Here is a 16,700-nt window from a genome sequence, read left to right on the forward strand (position 1 = left end):
GTCTGAAAGTAACTTTGGGCGATCAGAGCTCGTTAAAAACACGTATCGCTAAATTTGACCAGTAGGTGGTGATAACGCTAGACCTTAAAGGCCTACTGAAATTAATTTTTTAAATTTAAACGAGGATAGCAGATCCATTCTATGTGTCATACTTGATCATTTCGCGATATTGCCATATTTTTGCTGAAAGGATTTAGTAGAGAACAACGACGATAAAGTTCGCAACTTTTGGTCGCTGATAAAAAAAAAGCTTTGCCCCTACCGGAAGTAGCGTGACGTCACAAGCTGGAGTGCTGCTCACATTTCCCTATTGTTTACACCAGCAGCGAGAGAGATTCGGACCGAGAAAGCGACGATTACCCCATTAATCTGAGCGAGGATGAAAGATTTGTGGATGAGGAAAGTGAGAGTGAAGGACTCTAGTGCAGTGCAGGACGTATCTTTTTTCGCTCTGACCGTAACTTAGGTACAAGGGTTCATTGGATTCTACACTTTCTCCTTTTTCTATTGTGGATCACAGATTTGTATTTTAAACCACCTCGGATACTATATCCTCTTAAAAATGAGAGTCGAGAACACGAAATGGACATTCACAGTGACTTTTATCTCCACGACAATACATAGGCGAAACACTTTAGCTACGGAGCTAACGTGATAGCATCAGGCTCAAATGCAGATATAAACAAAAGAAATAAACCCCTGACTGGAAGGATAGACAGAAAATCAACAATACTATTAAACCCTGGACATGTAAATACACGGTTAATGCTTTCCAGCTTGGCGAAGATTAACAATGCTGTTGCTAACGACGCCATTGAAGCTAACTTAGCAACAAGACCTCACAGAGCTATGATAAAAACATTAGCGCTCCACCTACGCCAGCCAGCCCTCATCTGCTCATCAACACCCATGCTCACCTGCGCTCCAGCGATCGACAGAAGGACGAAGGACTTCACCCGATCATCCGTGCGGTCTGCGGCTAGCGCGTCTGCTATCCAAGTCAAAGTCCTCCTGGTTGTGTTGTTACAGCCAGCCGCTAATACACCGATCCCACCTACAACTTTCTTCTTTGCAGTCTTCATTGTTCATTAAACAAATTGCAAAAGATTCACCAACACAGATGTCCAGAATACTGTGGAATTTTGAGATGAAAACAGAGCTTTTTTGTATTGGATTCAAAGGTGTACCAATACTTCCGTTTAACTAGTGACGTCACTCGCATACGTCATCATACAAAGACGTTTTCAGCCGGAAGATTAGCGGGAAATTTCTAATTGCACTTTATAAGTTAAACCGGCCGTATTAGCATGTGTTGCAATGTTAAGATTTCATCATTGATATATAAACTATCAGACTGCGTGGTCGGTAGTAGTGGGTTTCAGTAGGCCTTTAAATGTACTGTTTGGTGTGTTTGTTGTGTAATTTCTATATGTGTAAACATTTGTAGTTAATCTGGCCCTCCGTGACCTTCGATCCCTCAGGCGGTACTGCATCAAAAAACGACATCAGTGTGTAAAGGATATCACCACATGGGCTCAGGAACACTTCAGAAAACCACTGTCAGTAACTACAGTTCGTCGCTACATCTGTAAGTGCAAGTTAAAACTCCACTATGCAAAGCGAAAGCCATTTATCAACAACACCCAGAAACGGCGTCGGCTTCTAAGATGGACTGATGCAAAGTTGAAAAGGGTTGGGTGATCTGCCGAGTCAACATTACAAATCGTTTTTGGAAACTGTGGACGTCGTGTCCTCCGGACCAATGAGGAAAAGAACCATCCGGACCAGCATCTGTGATGGTATGGGGGTGTATTAGTGCCCAAGGCCTGTGTAACTTACACCTCTGTGAAGGCACCATTAATGCTGAAAGGTACATAGAGGTTTTGGAGCAACACATGTTGCCATCCAAGCAACGTCTTTTTCATGGACGCCCCTGCTTATTTCAGCAAGACAATACCAAGCCACATTCTGCATGTGTTTCAACAGCGTAGCTTCGTAGTCACGGGTACTTGACTGGCCTGCCTATAGTCCAGACCTGTCTCCCATTGAAAATGTGTGGCGCATTATGAAGCGTAAAATAAGACAACGAAGACCCCGAACTGTTGAACAACATAAGCTGTACATCAAGCAAGAATGGGAAAGAATTCCACCTGAGAAGTTTCAAAAATTGGTCTCTTTATTTCCCCAAATGTTTACTAAGTGTTGTTAAAAGGAAAGGCCATGTAACACAGTGGCAAAAATGCCCCTGTGCCAACTTTTTTGCAAGTGTTGCTGCCATTAAATTCTAACTTTATGATTATTTGCAAAACAAAATTTAGTTTCTCAGTTCAAACATTAAATTACTTGTCTTTGCAGTGTACTCAATTGAATATAAGTTGAAAAGTATTTGCAAACCATTGTATTCTGTTTTTATTTACGATTTACACAACGTGCCAACTTCACTGGTTTTAGATTTTATAGATTACGAATGAAGAACACCAACAAGACATGACAACACTTTCAAAAATCCTAGTTTTATAACCGTATTAAATGGCAACATGTCTTTGGCGATATACTTAACCACACTGAACGCACACCATTTTGCATTGTTTTGTTTACAATGACCTGGCTTGTTCACCAAAGCCGAAGTGAGTGCGGACTGTCGGGTGTTGTGTTTCAAGTGGGCGTGCAGGTTTGTTGTAGTTGCGCACCATCAGCAAACTGGCTTCTTGTTCCAAAGGTATAAAATTAAATATTCCCACATTTGTGCAGTGACATTTGGTTTGGTGATGATTTTTTCCATGTTAGCTACTACATGCTTACTAGTTGCACTGTGCTATGCTAGCGGGCCAGCTGCCCGCGTCGCTTCACAGTGAAAGATGCTTAATGAAGACAAGATAATTCACCCTCTTATTTTCATTCCACTATGGCACAAACGCTCATAGCCGCTAAAAGCGACAAAAGGCATAATTGCTCTTGAAGCATGCACATAGTGATTTATCGACGCTGGAAAACTTAAATGTTATCGTCGGTTAATTGACTTATCAGATATCGGCCCAGGCCTAACATTTACCTTCTTACATTGTTAAATTAAGTTAGCTTAATGAAGTTGCTGACCTCAAACAGACTGGCTGTCAGTTCCTCCAGCTCTTGTTCCAGCTGATTCCTGACCTGAGACAGACGCTCACACTCCTTATCTTTGAGTTTCAGTTCCTGGAAAGAGAAGAGACGAGAATTCAATAGCAGTACACTGAACACTGTAACCTACTTTTTACCCCCATGTAACACAATACAGTGCGTATTAAATAGATTACAACACCCTCTTTGCAGCATCCAGTTGTTCGCGGAGGATCTCCGAGCCCTTTTCACGAATTTCTTTCCCTCGGATTTCCAGCGTAGAGCTACGCAGGCAGGAGTCGATATCATGGTCTAGTCCTGATGAGGGCTCACCTTTGCCTCTTCCCCCCAACCTGGGCTCTGGCTCTGGATCCAGATCTACCAACCTTAACATGATCACAAGCATGTTCACCGTTAACATTCCCTCCTCAAACTTATATGAATTATTTCTCTTTTTCAACAAATGTATGATAGAAACATTGCAGAGAAGCAGGTTTAGGAACGTTAAATGATTTTGCCAGATTCCATTGCCCACTAGTTACTCAAATTAAATTAAGTAATTAGTACTAAAGTGATACTTTTACTTCTGTGATGTAAAAAATTGGCAGCTACCCACTACCAGGCGTAAAAGATAGGTTATTTGTATGCATGTGTGTCATTACCCTAATGTTTTAATGTTAAACCATGTATTTCAACCTATCAGGCTTTTTAAGAGTCTGACCATTGCGTAAAGCAGGGTTATTCAATTAAATTGTTCTCGGGGCCACATTTACAGAAAGCTAAAGAATAGGGGGCCGGACAGCTCCCTTCACTAGTATTCTTATTTTGAAAACCAGCATTCTCTGTAGTGGACATTTGTTTTTGGTCTGTTTCTTTTGTCAGAGTTTCCAGAAAAAAAATGCAAAATACAATTGTCCACTCCTTTAGGTTAAAATCAATGCAACGATCTGCCAAGTTGGTTACACTGGTCCAAGTTCATCTATACAACAAAAATGTTCAACTCTCTCACAAGTTTTGAAATGAACTCGGGAGCCAGTCTGTCGTCATTCCAGGGTCGTTTTCGGCACCCGGGCTGCCAGTTGAATAGCCCTGGTGTAAAAGTCTTCCCTAGCACGCAGACAACATGCAAACACAACACATAATTGATCTTATGACTGAGAGTTATTGCTCCAAGTAAATACTTCATGCTCCTGGGAAAATTGGAGCCCTGTTGCCCATTAGACTAACTCAGTGTTTTTCAACCTTTTTTTGAGCGAAGGCGCATTTTTTTCTTTGAAAAAATCCTGACGCACACCATCAGCAGAAATCATTAAAAAATGAAACTCAGTAGACAATAAAAAGTCGTTGTCGCATTGTTGGATATGAATTTAAACAATAACTATAGCTCTTGTCTGAAAGTAGGTCTACCGCCACGACCTGTCACATCACGCCGTGACTTATTGAGTTTTTTGGTGTTTTCCCGTGCGTAGTGTTTTAGTTCTTGTCTTGCGCTCCTATTTTGGTGGCTTTTCCTGTTTTGTTGGTATTTTCCTGTTGCAGTTTCATGTCTTCCTTTGAGCGCTATTCCCCACACCTGCTTTGTTTTAGCAATCAAGAACATTTAAGTTGTTGCTATCTTTTTGTGTGTGGATATGGTTAATTTTGTCATTTCATGTACAGATGTACTTTGTGGACGCTGTCTCTGCTCCACACGCTGTAAGTCTTTGCTGTCGTCCAGCATTCTGTTTTTGTTTACTTTGTAGCCAGTTCAGTTTTAGTTTTGTTCTGCATAGCCACCCCTAAGCTTCAATGCCTTTTCTTAGGGGCACTCACCTTTTGTTTTTTTTGGGTTTAAGCATTAGATACCTTTTTACCTGCACATTGCCTCCCGCTGTCGCCTGCATATTGTGATCACAACAAACCATTGTCGTCTCACACGACCTGTTCCCGACATCTACAAAGCAATTAGCTACCGGCTGCCACCTACTGATATGGAAGAGAATAACATGGTTACTCTGCCGAGCTCTAGACCGCACCGACACTCAACAATGGCACATTATTTGCGGATTATAATTACAGGTTTGCAAAAACTATTTTTAACCCAAATAGGAGAAACTACATAATCTCACACGGCACCCCAGACTGTATCTCACGGCACACTAGTGTGCACAGTGGTTGAAAAACACTGGACTAACTGATGTTTTTCCAAATGTTATGCAACTGTAAATTCACAATAAGTTATTTCTGCATTGTGCATTATGCACAATTGCTATTGTTTCGACAACAAAAGTGTTTTTTTAGTTATTTTAATTTAACTAAAATATGAGTTTGTTAGGATTCAGCACTATATTTTCAGGTTTCTATAACATTTTGGAAACATCTTAAATTATGAGTTTTAGTAATATTTGTGGTTTAGTTGGTCCTCCACTTAAATGGGAACCACGTGACTTGAATATCTGGTTTTAAATAGAAATGTTAATAACTTACATGCATGGTCTTCGAGTCTATACCGTAAAGGTATGTTTTTTTCTTCGTCTTCCATAAATAGTTACCACGAACCATGAATACATTAGTTGTCAAGTTTGCCCATTAGACTAACTGATGTTTTTCAAAACGTTATGCAACTGTAAATTCTTAATTAGATATCTCTGCATTGTGCATTATGCACAATTACTATAGTTTCTACTACGAAAGTGTTTTTTTATTTTTATTATTGTTTAACTAGAATGTGAGTTTGTTGGGATTCAGAACTATAATTCCATATTTCTATACAATTTTGTAAACATCTTAAATTGTGAGTGTTAGTAATATTTGTGGTTGAGTCAGTCCTCCACTTTAAATGGGAGCCACGTGAATCGAACATCTCGTTTACATACAAATGTTAACTTACATGTATGGTCTTCGAGTCCATACCGTAAAGGTATGTTGTTTTTTCTTCGTCTTACATAAATAGTTACCACGAACCATGAATATATTAGTTGTCAAGTTTGCCCATTAGACTGATGTTTTTCAAAACGTTACGCAACTTTAAATTCACAATCAATTAGTTATCTCTGCATTGTGCATTATGCACAATTACTGTTGTTTCTACTACAAATTTTTTGTATTTATTATTGTTAAACTTAAATGTGAGTTTGTTGGGATTCAGCACTATAATTCCATATTTCTATAAAATTTTGTAAACATCTTAAATTGTGAGTGTTAGTAATATTTGTGGTTGAGTCAGTCCTCCACTTTAAATGGGAGCCACGTGACTTGAACATCTGGTTTACATACAAATGTTAATAACTTACATGTATGGTCTTGAAGTCCATACCGTAAAGCAGTGGTTCTTAACCTGGGTTCGATCGAACCCTAGGGGTTCGGTGAGTCGGGCTCAGGGGTTCGGCGGAGGTCAAGACACACCCAACTCATCGTGTAAATAAAAGCTTCTCCCTATCGGCGTATTACGGATACGACAACAGCAGAAGTCACACTGATTTGCAGGTGTGTAATTTGTAGTGAGTTTATGCACTGTGTTGGTTTTGTTGTTTGAACAAGGTGATGTTCATGCACGGTTCATTTTATGCACCAGTAAGAAAACATGGTAACACTTTAGTATGGGGAACATATTCACCATTAATTAGTTGCTTATTAACATGCAAATTAGTAACATATTGGCTCTTAACTAGTCATTATTAAGTACTTATTAATGCCTTATTCGGCATGGCCTTATTATAACCCTAACCCTCTAACCCTGACCCTAACCGTAACCAAATAACTCTAAATATTATATACATTATATATCACTATAGATCAATACAGTCTGCAGGGATACAGTCCGTAAGCACACATGATTGTATTTCTTTATGAATTTTTTTTTTTTAAATCCCCCCCGGTCCGTGGGACAAATTTTCAAGCGTTGACTGGTCCGCAGCTACAAAAAGGTTGGGGACCACTGACTTACAACATGTTCCCCTAGTGTCCAAATAACTCTGAATTAAGTCTTTGTTACTTAGAATACGTTCCCCATACTAAAGTGTTACCAAAAACATATAACTTTGTCTTGGAATTGAAAAAAAACATTTTATTTTTCACTAAAGAAGGGTTCGGTGAATGTGCATATGAAACTGGTGGGGTTCGGTAACTCCAACAAGGTTAAGAACCACTGCCGTAAAGGTATGTTTTGTTTTTTCTTCGTCTTACATAAATAGTTACCACGAACCATGACTATATTAGTTGTCAAGTTTGCCCATTAGACTGATGTTTCTCAAAACGTTATGCATAATGCAACTGTAAATTCTCAATGAGTTATCTCTGCATTGTGCATCATGCACAATTACTATTGTTTCAACTACGAAAGTGTTTTTTTATTATTATTGTTGATTAACTAAAATGTGAATTTGTTGGGATTCAGCACTATAATTCCATATTTCTATACAATTTTGTAAACATCTTAAATTGTGAGTGTTAGTAATATTTGTGGTTGAGTCAGTCCTCCACTTTAAATGGGAGCCACGTGACTCGAACATCTGGTTTACATACAAATGTTAATAACTTACATAAAAGGTTTTCGAGTCCATACCGTAAAGGTATGTTTGTATTTTTCTTCGTCTTACATAAATAGTCACCAGGAACCATGAATATATTAGTTGTCAACAACAAATTATTATAATGAGCGGCTAACATTACTAAGTTAAAGCCAAGCATTCACACGTTAAGCTAGCCAAGCTACTCGCAACTTTAGGAGCTTTTCTGTCCAATAAGAGTCATATTTACCCTGCCAGCGTCCACGAGAGAAGACACAACCGTCACCTCAGCTTCTCCGCCGTCCTCCAGCTGTTGTTGGCGTTAAGTTGGCGAATAAACGGCGAGCTGCGAGTGTAGTCGAGTGGACATTAGTTTGAAATCAGTGCCGCAGACAAGAGCGCGAAGGAATGCGGACGCTGACGTAAACAACCACGGGCTGACGTAAACAACCACGGGCGCAGCAGCGGCACCGCGCTAACAAACAAACAGACCGAGTTGCACAGCAAATATGATTGTTTTTCCTGTTTCTTTCTGTTCCCCCTGCCAGGCAGTCATTACAAGTTTACTGTCATTTGTGAAAAAGGACGAAAGAAACACTTCACGGGTCTGTCCGCTGTCATGTCACGTGACAACACGTCACCACTTTCCAGGATTTCACCGACACTTGTCTTTTACTAACTTCCTTCTCTCGGCTTCAACATGTCAACATCTTGTGGATGCTGAGGCAATCACCGTGTGTGATAAAAAGCTTGTACAAAACCCAAAACCAGTGAAGTTGGCACGTTGTGCAAATCGTAAATAGAAACAGAGAATACAATGATTTGCAAATCCTTTCCGACCTATATTCAATTGAATAGACTGCAAAGACAAGATACTTAACGTTCGAACTGGTAAACTTTTGTTATTTTTTGCAAATATTAGCTCAATTGAATTTGATGCCTGCAACATGTTTCACAAAAGCTGGCACAAGTGGCAAAAAAGACTGAGAAAGTTGAGGAATGCTCATCAAACACTTATTTGGAACATCCCACAGGTGAACAGGCTAATTGGGAACAGGTGGAAGTGAATTATATTTATATAGCGCTTTTCTCTATTGACTCAAAGCGCTTTGCATAGTGAAAACCCAATATCTAAGTCACATTTAAACCAGTGTGGGTGGCACTTGCAGCAGGTGGGTAAAGTGTCTTGCCCAAGGACACAACGGTAGTGACTAGGATGGCCGAAGCGGGGATCGAACCTGGAACCCTCAAGTTGCTGGCACAGTCACTCTACCAACCGAGCTTGTGGGGCGGTGCCATGATTGGGTATAAAAGAAGCTTCCATGAAATGCTCGGTCATTCACAAACAAGGACGGACAGAGGGTCACCACTTTGTCAACAAATCCGTGAACAAATTGTCCAACAGTTTAAGAACAATGAGCTATTGCAAGGAATTTAGAGATTTCACCATTTACGGTCCGTAATATCATCAAAAGGTTCAGAGAATCTGGAGAAATCTCTGCACGTAAGCGATGATATTACAGACCTTCCGTCCCTCAGGCGGTACTGCATCAAAAAGCGACATCACTCTGTAAAGGATATCACCACACAGACTCAGGAACACTTCAGAAAACCACTGTCAGTAACTACAGTTGGTCGCTACATCTGTAAGTGCAAGTTAAAACTCTACTATGCAAAGCGAAAGTCATTTATCAACAACACCCAGAAACGCTGCCGGCTTTGCTGGGCGTGGGCTCATCTAAGATGGACTGATGCAAAGTGGAAAAGTGTTCTGTGGTCTGACGAGTCCACATTTCAAATTGTTTTTGGACGTTGTGTCCTCTGGAACAAAGAGGAAAAGAACCATCCGGATTGTTCCGGGCACAGAGTTGAAAAGCCAGCATCTGTGATGGTATGAGGGTGTATTAGTGCTCAAGGCATGGGTAACTTACACATCTGTGAAGGCACCATTAATGCTGAAAGGTACATACAGGTTTTGGAGCAACATATGTTGCCATCCAAGCAACGTTATCATGGACGCCCCTGCTTATTTCAGCAAGACAATGCCAAGCTACGTGTTACAACAGCGTGGCTTCATAGTAAAAGAGTGCGGGTACTAGACTGGCCTGCCTGTAGTCCAGACCTGTCTCCCATTGAAAATGTGTGGCGCATTATGAAGCCTAAAATACCACAACGGAGACCCTGGACTGTTGAACAACTTAAGTTGTACATCAAGCAAGAATGGGAAAGTTCAAGTTAAAGTACCAATGATTGTCACACACACACTAGGTGTGGCAAAATTATTCTCTGCATTTGACCCATCACCCTTGATCACCCCCTTTTTGGTGATTCAACCCCCAATTCCAACCCTTGATGCTGAGTGCCAAGCAGGGAAGTAATGGGTCCCATTTTTTGAATAGTCTTTGGTATGACTCAGCTGGGGTTTGAACTCAACCTACCGATCAGTGCCCCATGTGCCAACTTTTTTGCAATGTGTTGCTGCCATTCAATTCTAAATTAATGATTATTTGCCCCAAAAAATTAAGTTTCTCATTTCAAACATTAAATATCTTGTCTTAGTAGTCTATTCAATTGAATATGAGTTGAAAAAGATTTGCAAATAATTGTATTGTGTTTTTATCTAAGACACAACTAGCCAACTTCACTGGTTTTGGGGTTTGTATATAAATGGTCTTAGGCACAGTATTCACCAGTGCTGCACATGTTGCTGAAATCCTCTTCATCTCTTCCATGACAACATATAGCGCCTGCAAATGTTAGACATGTTGCCCTTCTCAAACCTCTCTTTCACTGAGGAATGAGCAACAGCCGTATCTCCTTGCCGCTCATCGCCAACAAGTGTCCAATAAATGTAAACAGGATGAAATGTTTATTTGTCCAATTTATTTGAACCCTTATTTATCGCTGTTAATTGAATGAATGAATGTCCGCAAAGTAAGAATCATTCATTATAAATCAAATCTTTTCACAGAGCATAACAAACTTGTAAATGAACTTCTGAATACTGTTTTCAATATTATGAGAGCCCTCCAGACATGAAATAACACCCTCTCCTCACCTTTACACTCTTCTAATCCAATATAGCAACACTGCCTGAGGCTGAGCCAATCAGTGGCCACGATACTGACCAGCGCACTCTGATTGGTTTGGTCTCCTATAGTGGCCAATACTACTGGTAGTACAGGTGGTAGTATTGATCATTTTACTTCAATTAGCCATTTTTATCATTTAAAAATGCTTGAATTGAGACAAAAAATGGTGAGTGACGACGTGCATTTGCTTTGTTTACTACATGTAAAACTATAGTTATTCTCTATAAAAAGTGCTATGTGTCAACATTTTTCGGTGTTGGGGTAATTGGATTATGATTGTTTTCTAAAGGCAAAATTGTTTTCAACCAACTGTTTTAAAATAATAACAAAATAAACCCAGGTACCGCTGTCACTTGCATCATATACAAAAACTTAAATCCAACATTTGAAAATGGTTGTGGAACTAGATTGTGATATGGCTTAATACATGTATTTAAAAAAAATAAAGTATATCCTGCCCTATCTGTGAGACAGGCCCCTTCTTTGGCTACTTTTAAGACCCTTCTTAAAACCCATTTTTATTCACTGGCTTTTAACCCAGCATGAGACTTTAAACACTTTTTAACTGTTTTTTACTTTTTAACTGCTTTTTATCTAACAAATTGTTCTTAAGATCATTTGTATTTGCTTTTTCAATGTGTATTTTACCTCTGTTTTAAATGTTATTTTTAGTCTGTCCTTTGCCTGTATTTATTTGTAGTGTAAAGCCCTTTGTTCTTCAACTGTGGTTGTTTTTAAAGGGCTTTATAAATAAAGTTGGTATGGTATGGTATCCAATAGCACGGGTGTCAAACTTAAAGGGGAACTGCACTTTTTTGTGAATTTTATCATTCACAACCCTTATGTTAGACAAGAACACATGTTTTTATTTTCTTTATGCATTCTAAAAAGTAAATAAATGCGAGCAAAAGTCAATGAGAGTCGCTCTATTCTGCCTATAAAGCGCTTCAAAAAATCCAAACACTTCCATCAGTGTAAGTATATGTAAGTATACAGTATATACAGTATACATACATCATACATACACTATATTGCCAAAAGTATTTGGCCACCAATCTAAATGATCACAATCAGGTGTCCTAATCACTTGGCCCGGCCACAGGTGTATAAAATCAAGGCATGGAGACTGTTTCTACAAACATTTATGAAAGAATGGCTCGCTCTCAGGAGCTCAGTCATTTCCAGCGTGGAACTTTCATAAGATGCCACCTGTGCAACAAATCCAGTCGTGAAATGTCCTCGCTCCTAAATATTCCAATGTCAACTGTCGGTTTTATTATAAGAAAATGGAAGAGTTTGGGAACAACAGCAACTCAGCCACAAAGTGGTAGGCCAGGTAAAGTGACACAGAGGGGTCAGCGGATGCTGAAGCGCATAGTGCAAAGACTTTCTGCACGGTCAGTTGCTACAGAGCTCCAAACTTCATGTGACCTTCCAATTAGCCCACGTACAGTTCTCTGGAGTGATGAGTCACGCTTCTCTATCTGGCAATGTGATGGACCAGTCTGGGTTTGGAGGTTGCCAGGAGAACGTTATATTTCGGACTGCATTGTGCCGAGTGTGAAATTTGGTGGAGGACGAATTATGGTGTGGGGTTATTTTTCAGTAGTTGGGCTTGGGTCTTTAGTTCCAGTGAAAGGAACGTTGAATGCTCCAGGATACCAAAACATTTTGGACGGCGTGGTGTGGCGAAGTTGGTAGAGTGGCTGTGCCAGCAATCGGAGTGTTGCTGGTTACTGGGGTTCAATTCCCACCTTCTACCTTCCTAGTCACGTCCGTTGTGTCCTTGGGCAAGACACTTCACCCTTTGCCTCTGATGGCTGCTGGTTAGCGCCTTGCATGGCAGCTCCCGCCATCAGTGTGTGAATGGGTGTGTGAATGGGTAAATGTGGAAATACTGTCATAGCGCTTTGAGTACCTTGAAGGTAGAAAAGCGCTATACAAGTACAACCCATTTATCATTTAATTATTCCATGCTCCCAACCTTGTAGGAACAATTCGGAGCGGGCCCCTTCGTCTTCCAACATGACTGTGCACCAGTGCACAAAGCAAGGTCCATAAAGACATGGATGACAGAGTCTGGTGTGGATGAACTTGACTGGCCTGCACAGAGTCCTGACCTGTACTCGATAAAAACATCTTTGGGATGAATTAGAACGGAGACTGAGAGCCAGGCCTTTGCGACCAACATCAGTGTGTGACCTCACTAATGCGCTTTTGGAAGAATGGTCGAAAATTCCTATAAACATACTCCGCAACCTTGTGGACAGCCTTCCCAGAAGAGTTGAAGCTGTAATAGCTGCAAAAGGTGGACCGACATCATATTGAACCCTATGGGTTAGGAATGGGATAGCACTTCAAGTTCATATGTGAGTCAAGGCAGGTGGCCAAATATTTTTGGCAATTTAGTGTATATACATCCATACACATACATATATATATACACATACATATACTGTATATATATATATATATATATATATATATATATATATATATATATATATATATATATATATATATATATATATATACACACACACACATCCATATATATATATATACACACACACACATCCATATATATACATACATATATATATATATATATATATATATATATATATATATATATATATATATATATATACACACATCCATATATATATATACATACATTATATATATATATATGTATATATAGTATATATATATATATATATATGTATATATATATATATACACACACACATATACAGTATACATACATATATACATATATATATATATATATATATATATATATATATATATATATATATATATATACATATATATATATATATATATATATATATATATATATATATATATATATATATATATATATATATATATACACAGTATATAGTATATACATATATACAGTACAGGCCAAAAGTTTGAACGTACAGTACCTTCTCATTTATAACACAACTGATGGTCCCAACCCTATTGATAAAGCAAGAAATTCCACTAATCAAACCTGATAAGGCACAACTGTGAAGTGAAAACCAGTGACTACCTCTTGAAGCTCATCGAGAGAATGCCAAGAGTGTGCAAAGCAGTAACCAGAGCAAAAGGGTGGCTATTTTGATCTGGCCCGCCACATCATCTCATGGCCTGCGAATGCTTGGATATAATATACTGTATAAAGTACTTCATCTACTAAATGTATTTGTTTTCCATTCTGACAGAAATAAAATACATGTACTGCATGCAACTAGACACTGTATCTTTTAGGCTTTATTATAGAATAATTCAACAAATATACAAGCATTATTTTTGTTGAAAAAAAAATTAATAATTATATCTGCTTGACTTATGTTTTTTAAAACAAGTACACTGTTGAAAAACCGTAATAAAAAAAAATAAGGTAGCTTAATTGCCAGAATTTTCCAATTAAAAAAAAAAGCGGTACTGTTTTCCCATTTACAGTAATACGCTATAAAAAGAACCGTAGATTCTACCGTAAAAACAAAGGTACCGTTTTTCTATTAACAGTATCATGCTGTAAAATTCTGGAACCTGAGCTTCCAGCTTTTTATTGGAAAATCCTTAGATTTTATTCAGTGTACATAAAAATATATATAATGCAACAGCAATCGTGTAATGATATAATTTATATTCATATATTACTTACTGTTACAAGTAGCCATAACTGTGACGTGGCCCTTAATGTAAACAAGTTTGACCCCCCTGGCCCGAGTCGTTATAGGAGTGTAGCATCCATCCATTTTCTACCGCTTGTCTCTTTCGGGGTCGTGGGGGGTGCTGGAGCCTATCCCAGCTGCATTCTGGCGGAAGGCGGAGTACACCCTGGACAAGTCACCACCTCATCGCAGGGCCAACACAGATAGACAGACAACATTCACACTCACATTCACACACTAGGGACCATTTAGTGTTGCCAATCAACCTGGAGTGTAGCATGTTTACAGTAATCAGATGACAATCAACCTGGAGTGTAGCATGTTTACAGTAATCCAATGACAATCATCAACCTGGAGTGTAGCATGTTTACAGTAATCCAATGACAATCATCAACCTGGAGTGTAGCATGTTTACAGTAATCCAATGCCAATCAACCTGGAGTGTAGCATGTTTACAGTAATCCAATGACAATCATCAACCTGGAGTGTAGCATGTTTACAGTAATCCAATGACAATCATCAACCTGGAGTGTAGCATGTTTACAGTAATCCAATGACAATCATCAACCTGGAGTGTAGCATGTTTACAGTAATCCAATGACAATCATCAACCTGGAGTGTAGCATGTTTACAGTAATCCAATGACAATCAACCTGGAGTGTAGCATGTTTACAGTAATCAGATGACAATCATCAACCTGGAGTGTAGCATGTTTACAGTAATCCAATGCCAATCAACCTGGAGTGTAGCATGTTTACAGTAATCCAATGACAATCATCAACCTGGAGTGTAGCATGTTTACAGTAATCCAATGACAATCAACGGGTCTACGTATCTGTGTTGGCCTAGTGATGAGGTGGCGACTTGTCCAGGGTGTACCCTGCCTTCCACCCGAATGCAGCTGATAGGCTCCAGAACAGACCACCCCCCCCCCCCCCCCCCGCCCTCGACCCCGAAACGGATAAGCGGTAGAAAATGGATGGATGAAAGTATGTTATAAACTAGGGGTGTCAACGTCAAGGTCCGCGGGCCAGATCCAGCCTGTGAATTAATTATCTGTGGCCCCCGGGATGCTATTTGATTAGTATTAGAACCGGCACGCAGGCCACACCCATACTCCATCAGTGTTGGCGCTGGGAATTTTCAAAATCAAGTCATAAAAGTGGGGTCCCACAGTAAATTTTTGGGGTCCCACTTTTTTGTAACCGTTTTGAAAACAAATGATAAATGTATGCATTATCCTGTTATATCTCACATTCTATATTGTGTTTTGGAAAAAGGTTGTCATAAACGTTACTTAATTAATTTAAAAAAAATTTATAGAAAATAAATCTTATTTGTATGTATATGTACATTTACTCAGTTGTAAACATTCATTGACTTTCTTCTTTCCTTCATGGATCTAAACTTTACCACTGCCGGTAGTTTTTTCTATTATAATATTTTCAGAATGTGTTTGTTCTATTTTGGCCAAAGTAAGACAAAGAAAACAATCTGAAGTTGTCTTTGTTTTTTATTTTTAATGCCATGATTTTAATAGTCCGGCCCGCGTGTGCAGATTTCCCGCCATGCAGCCCCTGAGCTAAAATGAGTTTGACACTCCTGTTATACACACACACACACCAGCAATGCCACCAGTAGATCACAGCACTTACTAAGCATCCAATCATATTATTGTGATATACTGCAGACATGCCGTGACGAAATGCTGGGTTTGCTTACCTTCCTACCACACAGCCTTGATCGTCAGCCCCTCTCCTCCTGCTGGACAGGTTCTTAGAGCGTGAAGGCGCCCCAAAAAACACTGCAGAGGAATACACAGCGATTCCCGACCTGCTCTTTAGGACTTCATAGGCTGGACTGGAGGTTGAGGGTGGTGGGGAGGACGAAATGTGAACACTGTGAATTCCCTCAAAAGCATCCATGTTCTGCTCTCTTAAATATGTTGTCCGATGTCTCAACTGGCTCCATATATATATATATATATATATATATATATATATATATATATATATATATATATATATATATATGTGTGTGGGTGTGTAGGGCCCTTTGCTTTCTGCTGGCACCTGAAGAGAGGTAACCGATACAATGATCAGTAGTGAATACAATGAATTATTTCCTGCTGACTCAGATCATTCCAGGAAACAAAGGCATGCAACATGCTTCCTCTACCTTTAATTAAACGATCGAGCACACTCACCAAATGTAGCCCAAAACTATGTCCTCTTGCTTGTAGCTCATAAGTGACTGATCGGCAAGTGTTAAGAAAGTTGAAGTGTGTCCGCACTCCGACCCTGCTGCTGCTTTGTATGTGTGGACTTGACAGC

At 39.3% G+C, this 16,700-nt stretch overlaps 1 protein-coding gene across 3 annotated transcripts in view; it reads right to left on the minus strand.

Moving 5' to 3' along the window:
- rab3il1 (RAB3A interacting protein (rabin3)-like 1) overlaps positions 1-16,307 on the minus strand; it is a 24,092-nt gene extending 7,785 nt beyond the window's left edge. For 2 of the 3 annotated variants that reach the window (XM_062036023.1, XM_062036022.1), the window contains exons 1-3: positions 16,090-16,307; positions 3,299-3,482; positions 3,097-3,192 (exon numbers count right to left, since the gene is read on the minus strand). In XM_062036023.1, the coding sequence (XP_061892007.1) occupies positions 3,097-3,192; positions 3,299-3,482; positions 16,090-16,292 (483 nt within the window). In that variant the 5' untranslated portion in view covers positions 16,293-16,307. Of the gene's footprint in view, positions 1-3,096; positions 3,193-3,298; positions 3,483-4,105; positions 4,204-7,833; positions 8,263-16,089 lie in introns of those variants that run through there. The other variant, XM_062036024.1, reaches the window with a different exon arrangement.
- Between the last annotated feature and the right edge of the window lie 393 nt (positions 16,308-16,700).

The sequence above is a fragment of the Entelurus aequoreus genome, linkage group LG24, assembly GCF_033978785.1.
Source record: "Entelurus aequoreus isolate RoL-2023_Sb linkage group LG24, RoL_Eaeq_v1.1, whole genome shotgun sequence".
Classification (NCBI taxonomy): Eukaryota; Metazoa; Chordata; class Actinopteri; order Syngnathiformes; family Syngnathidae; genus Entelurus; species Entelurus aequoreus.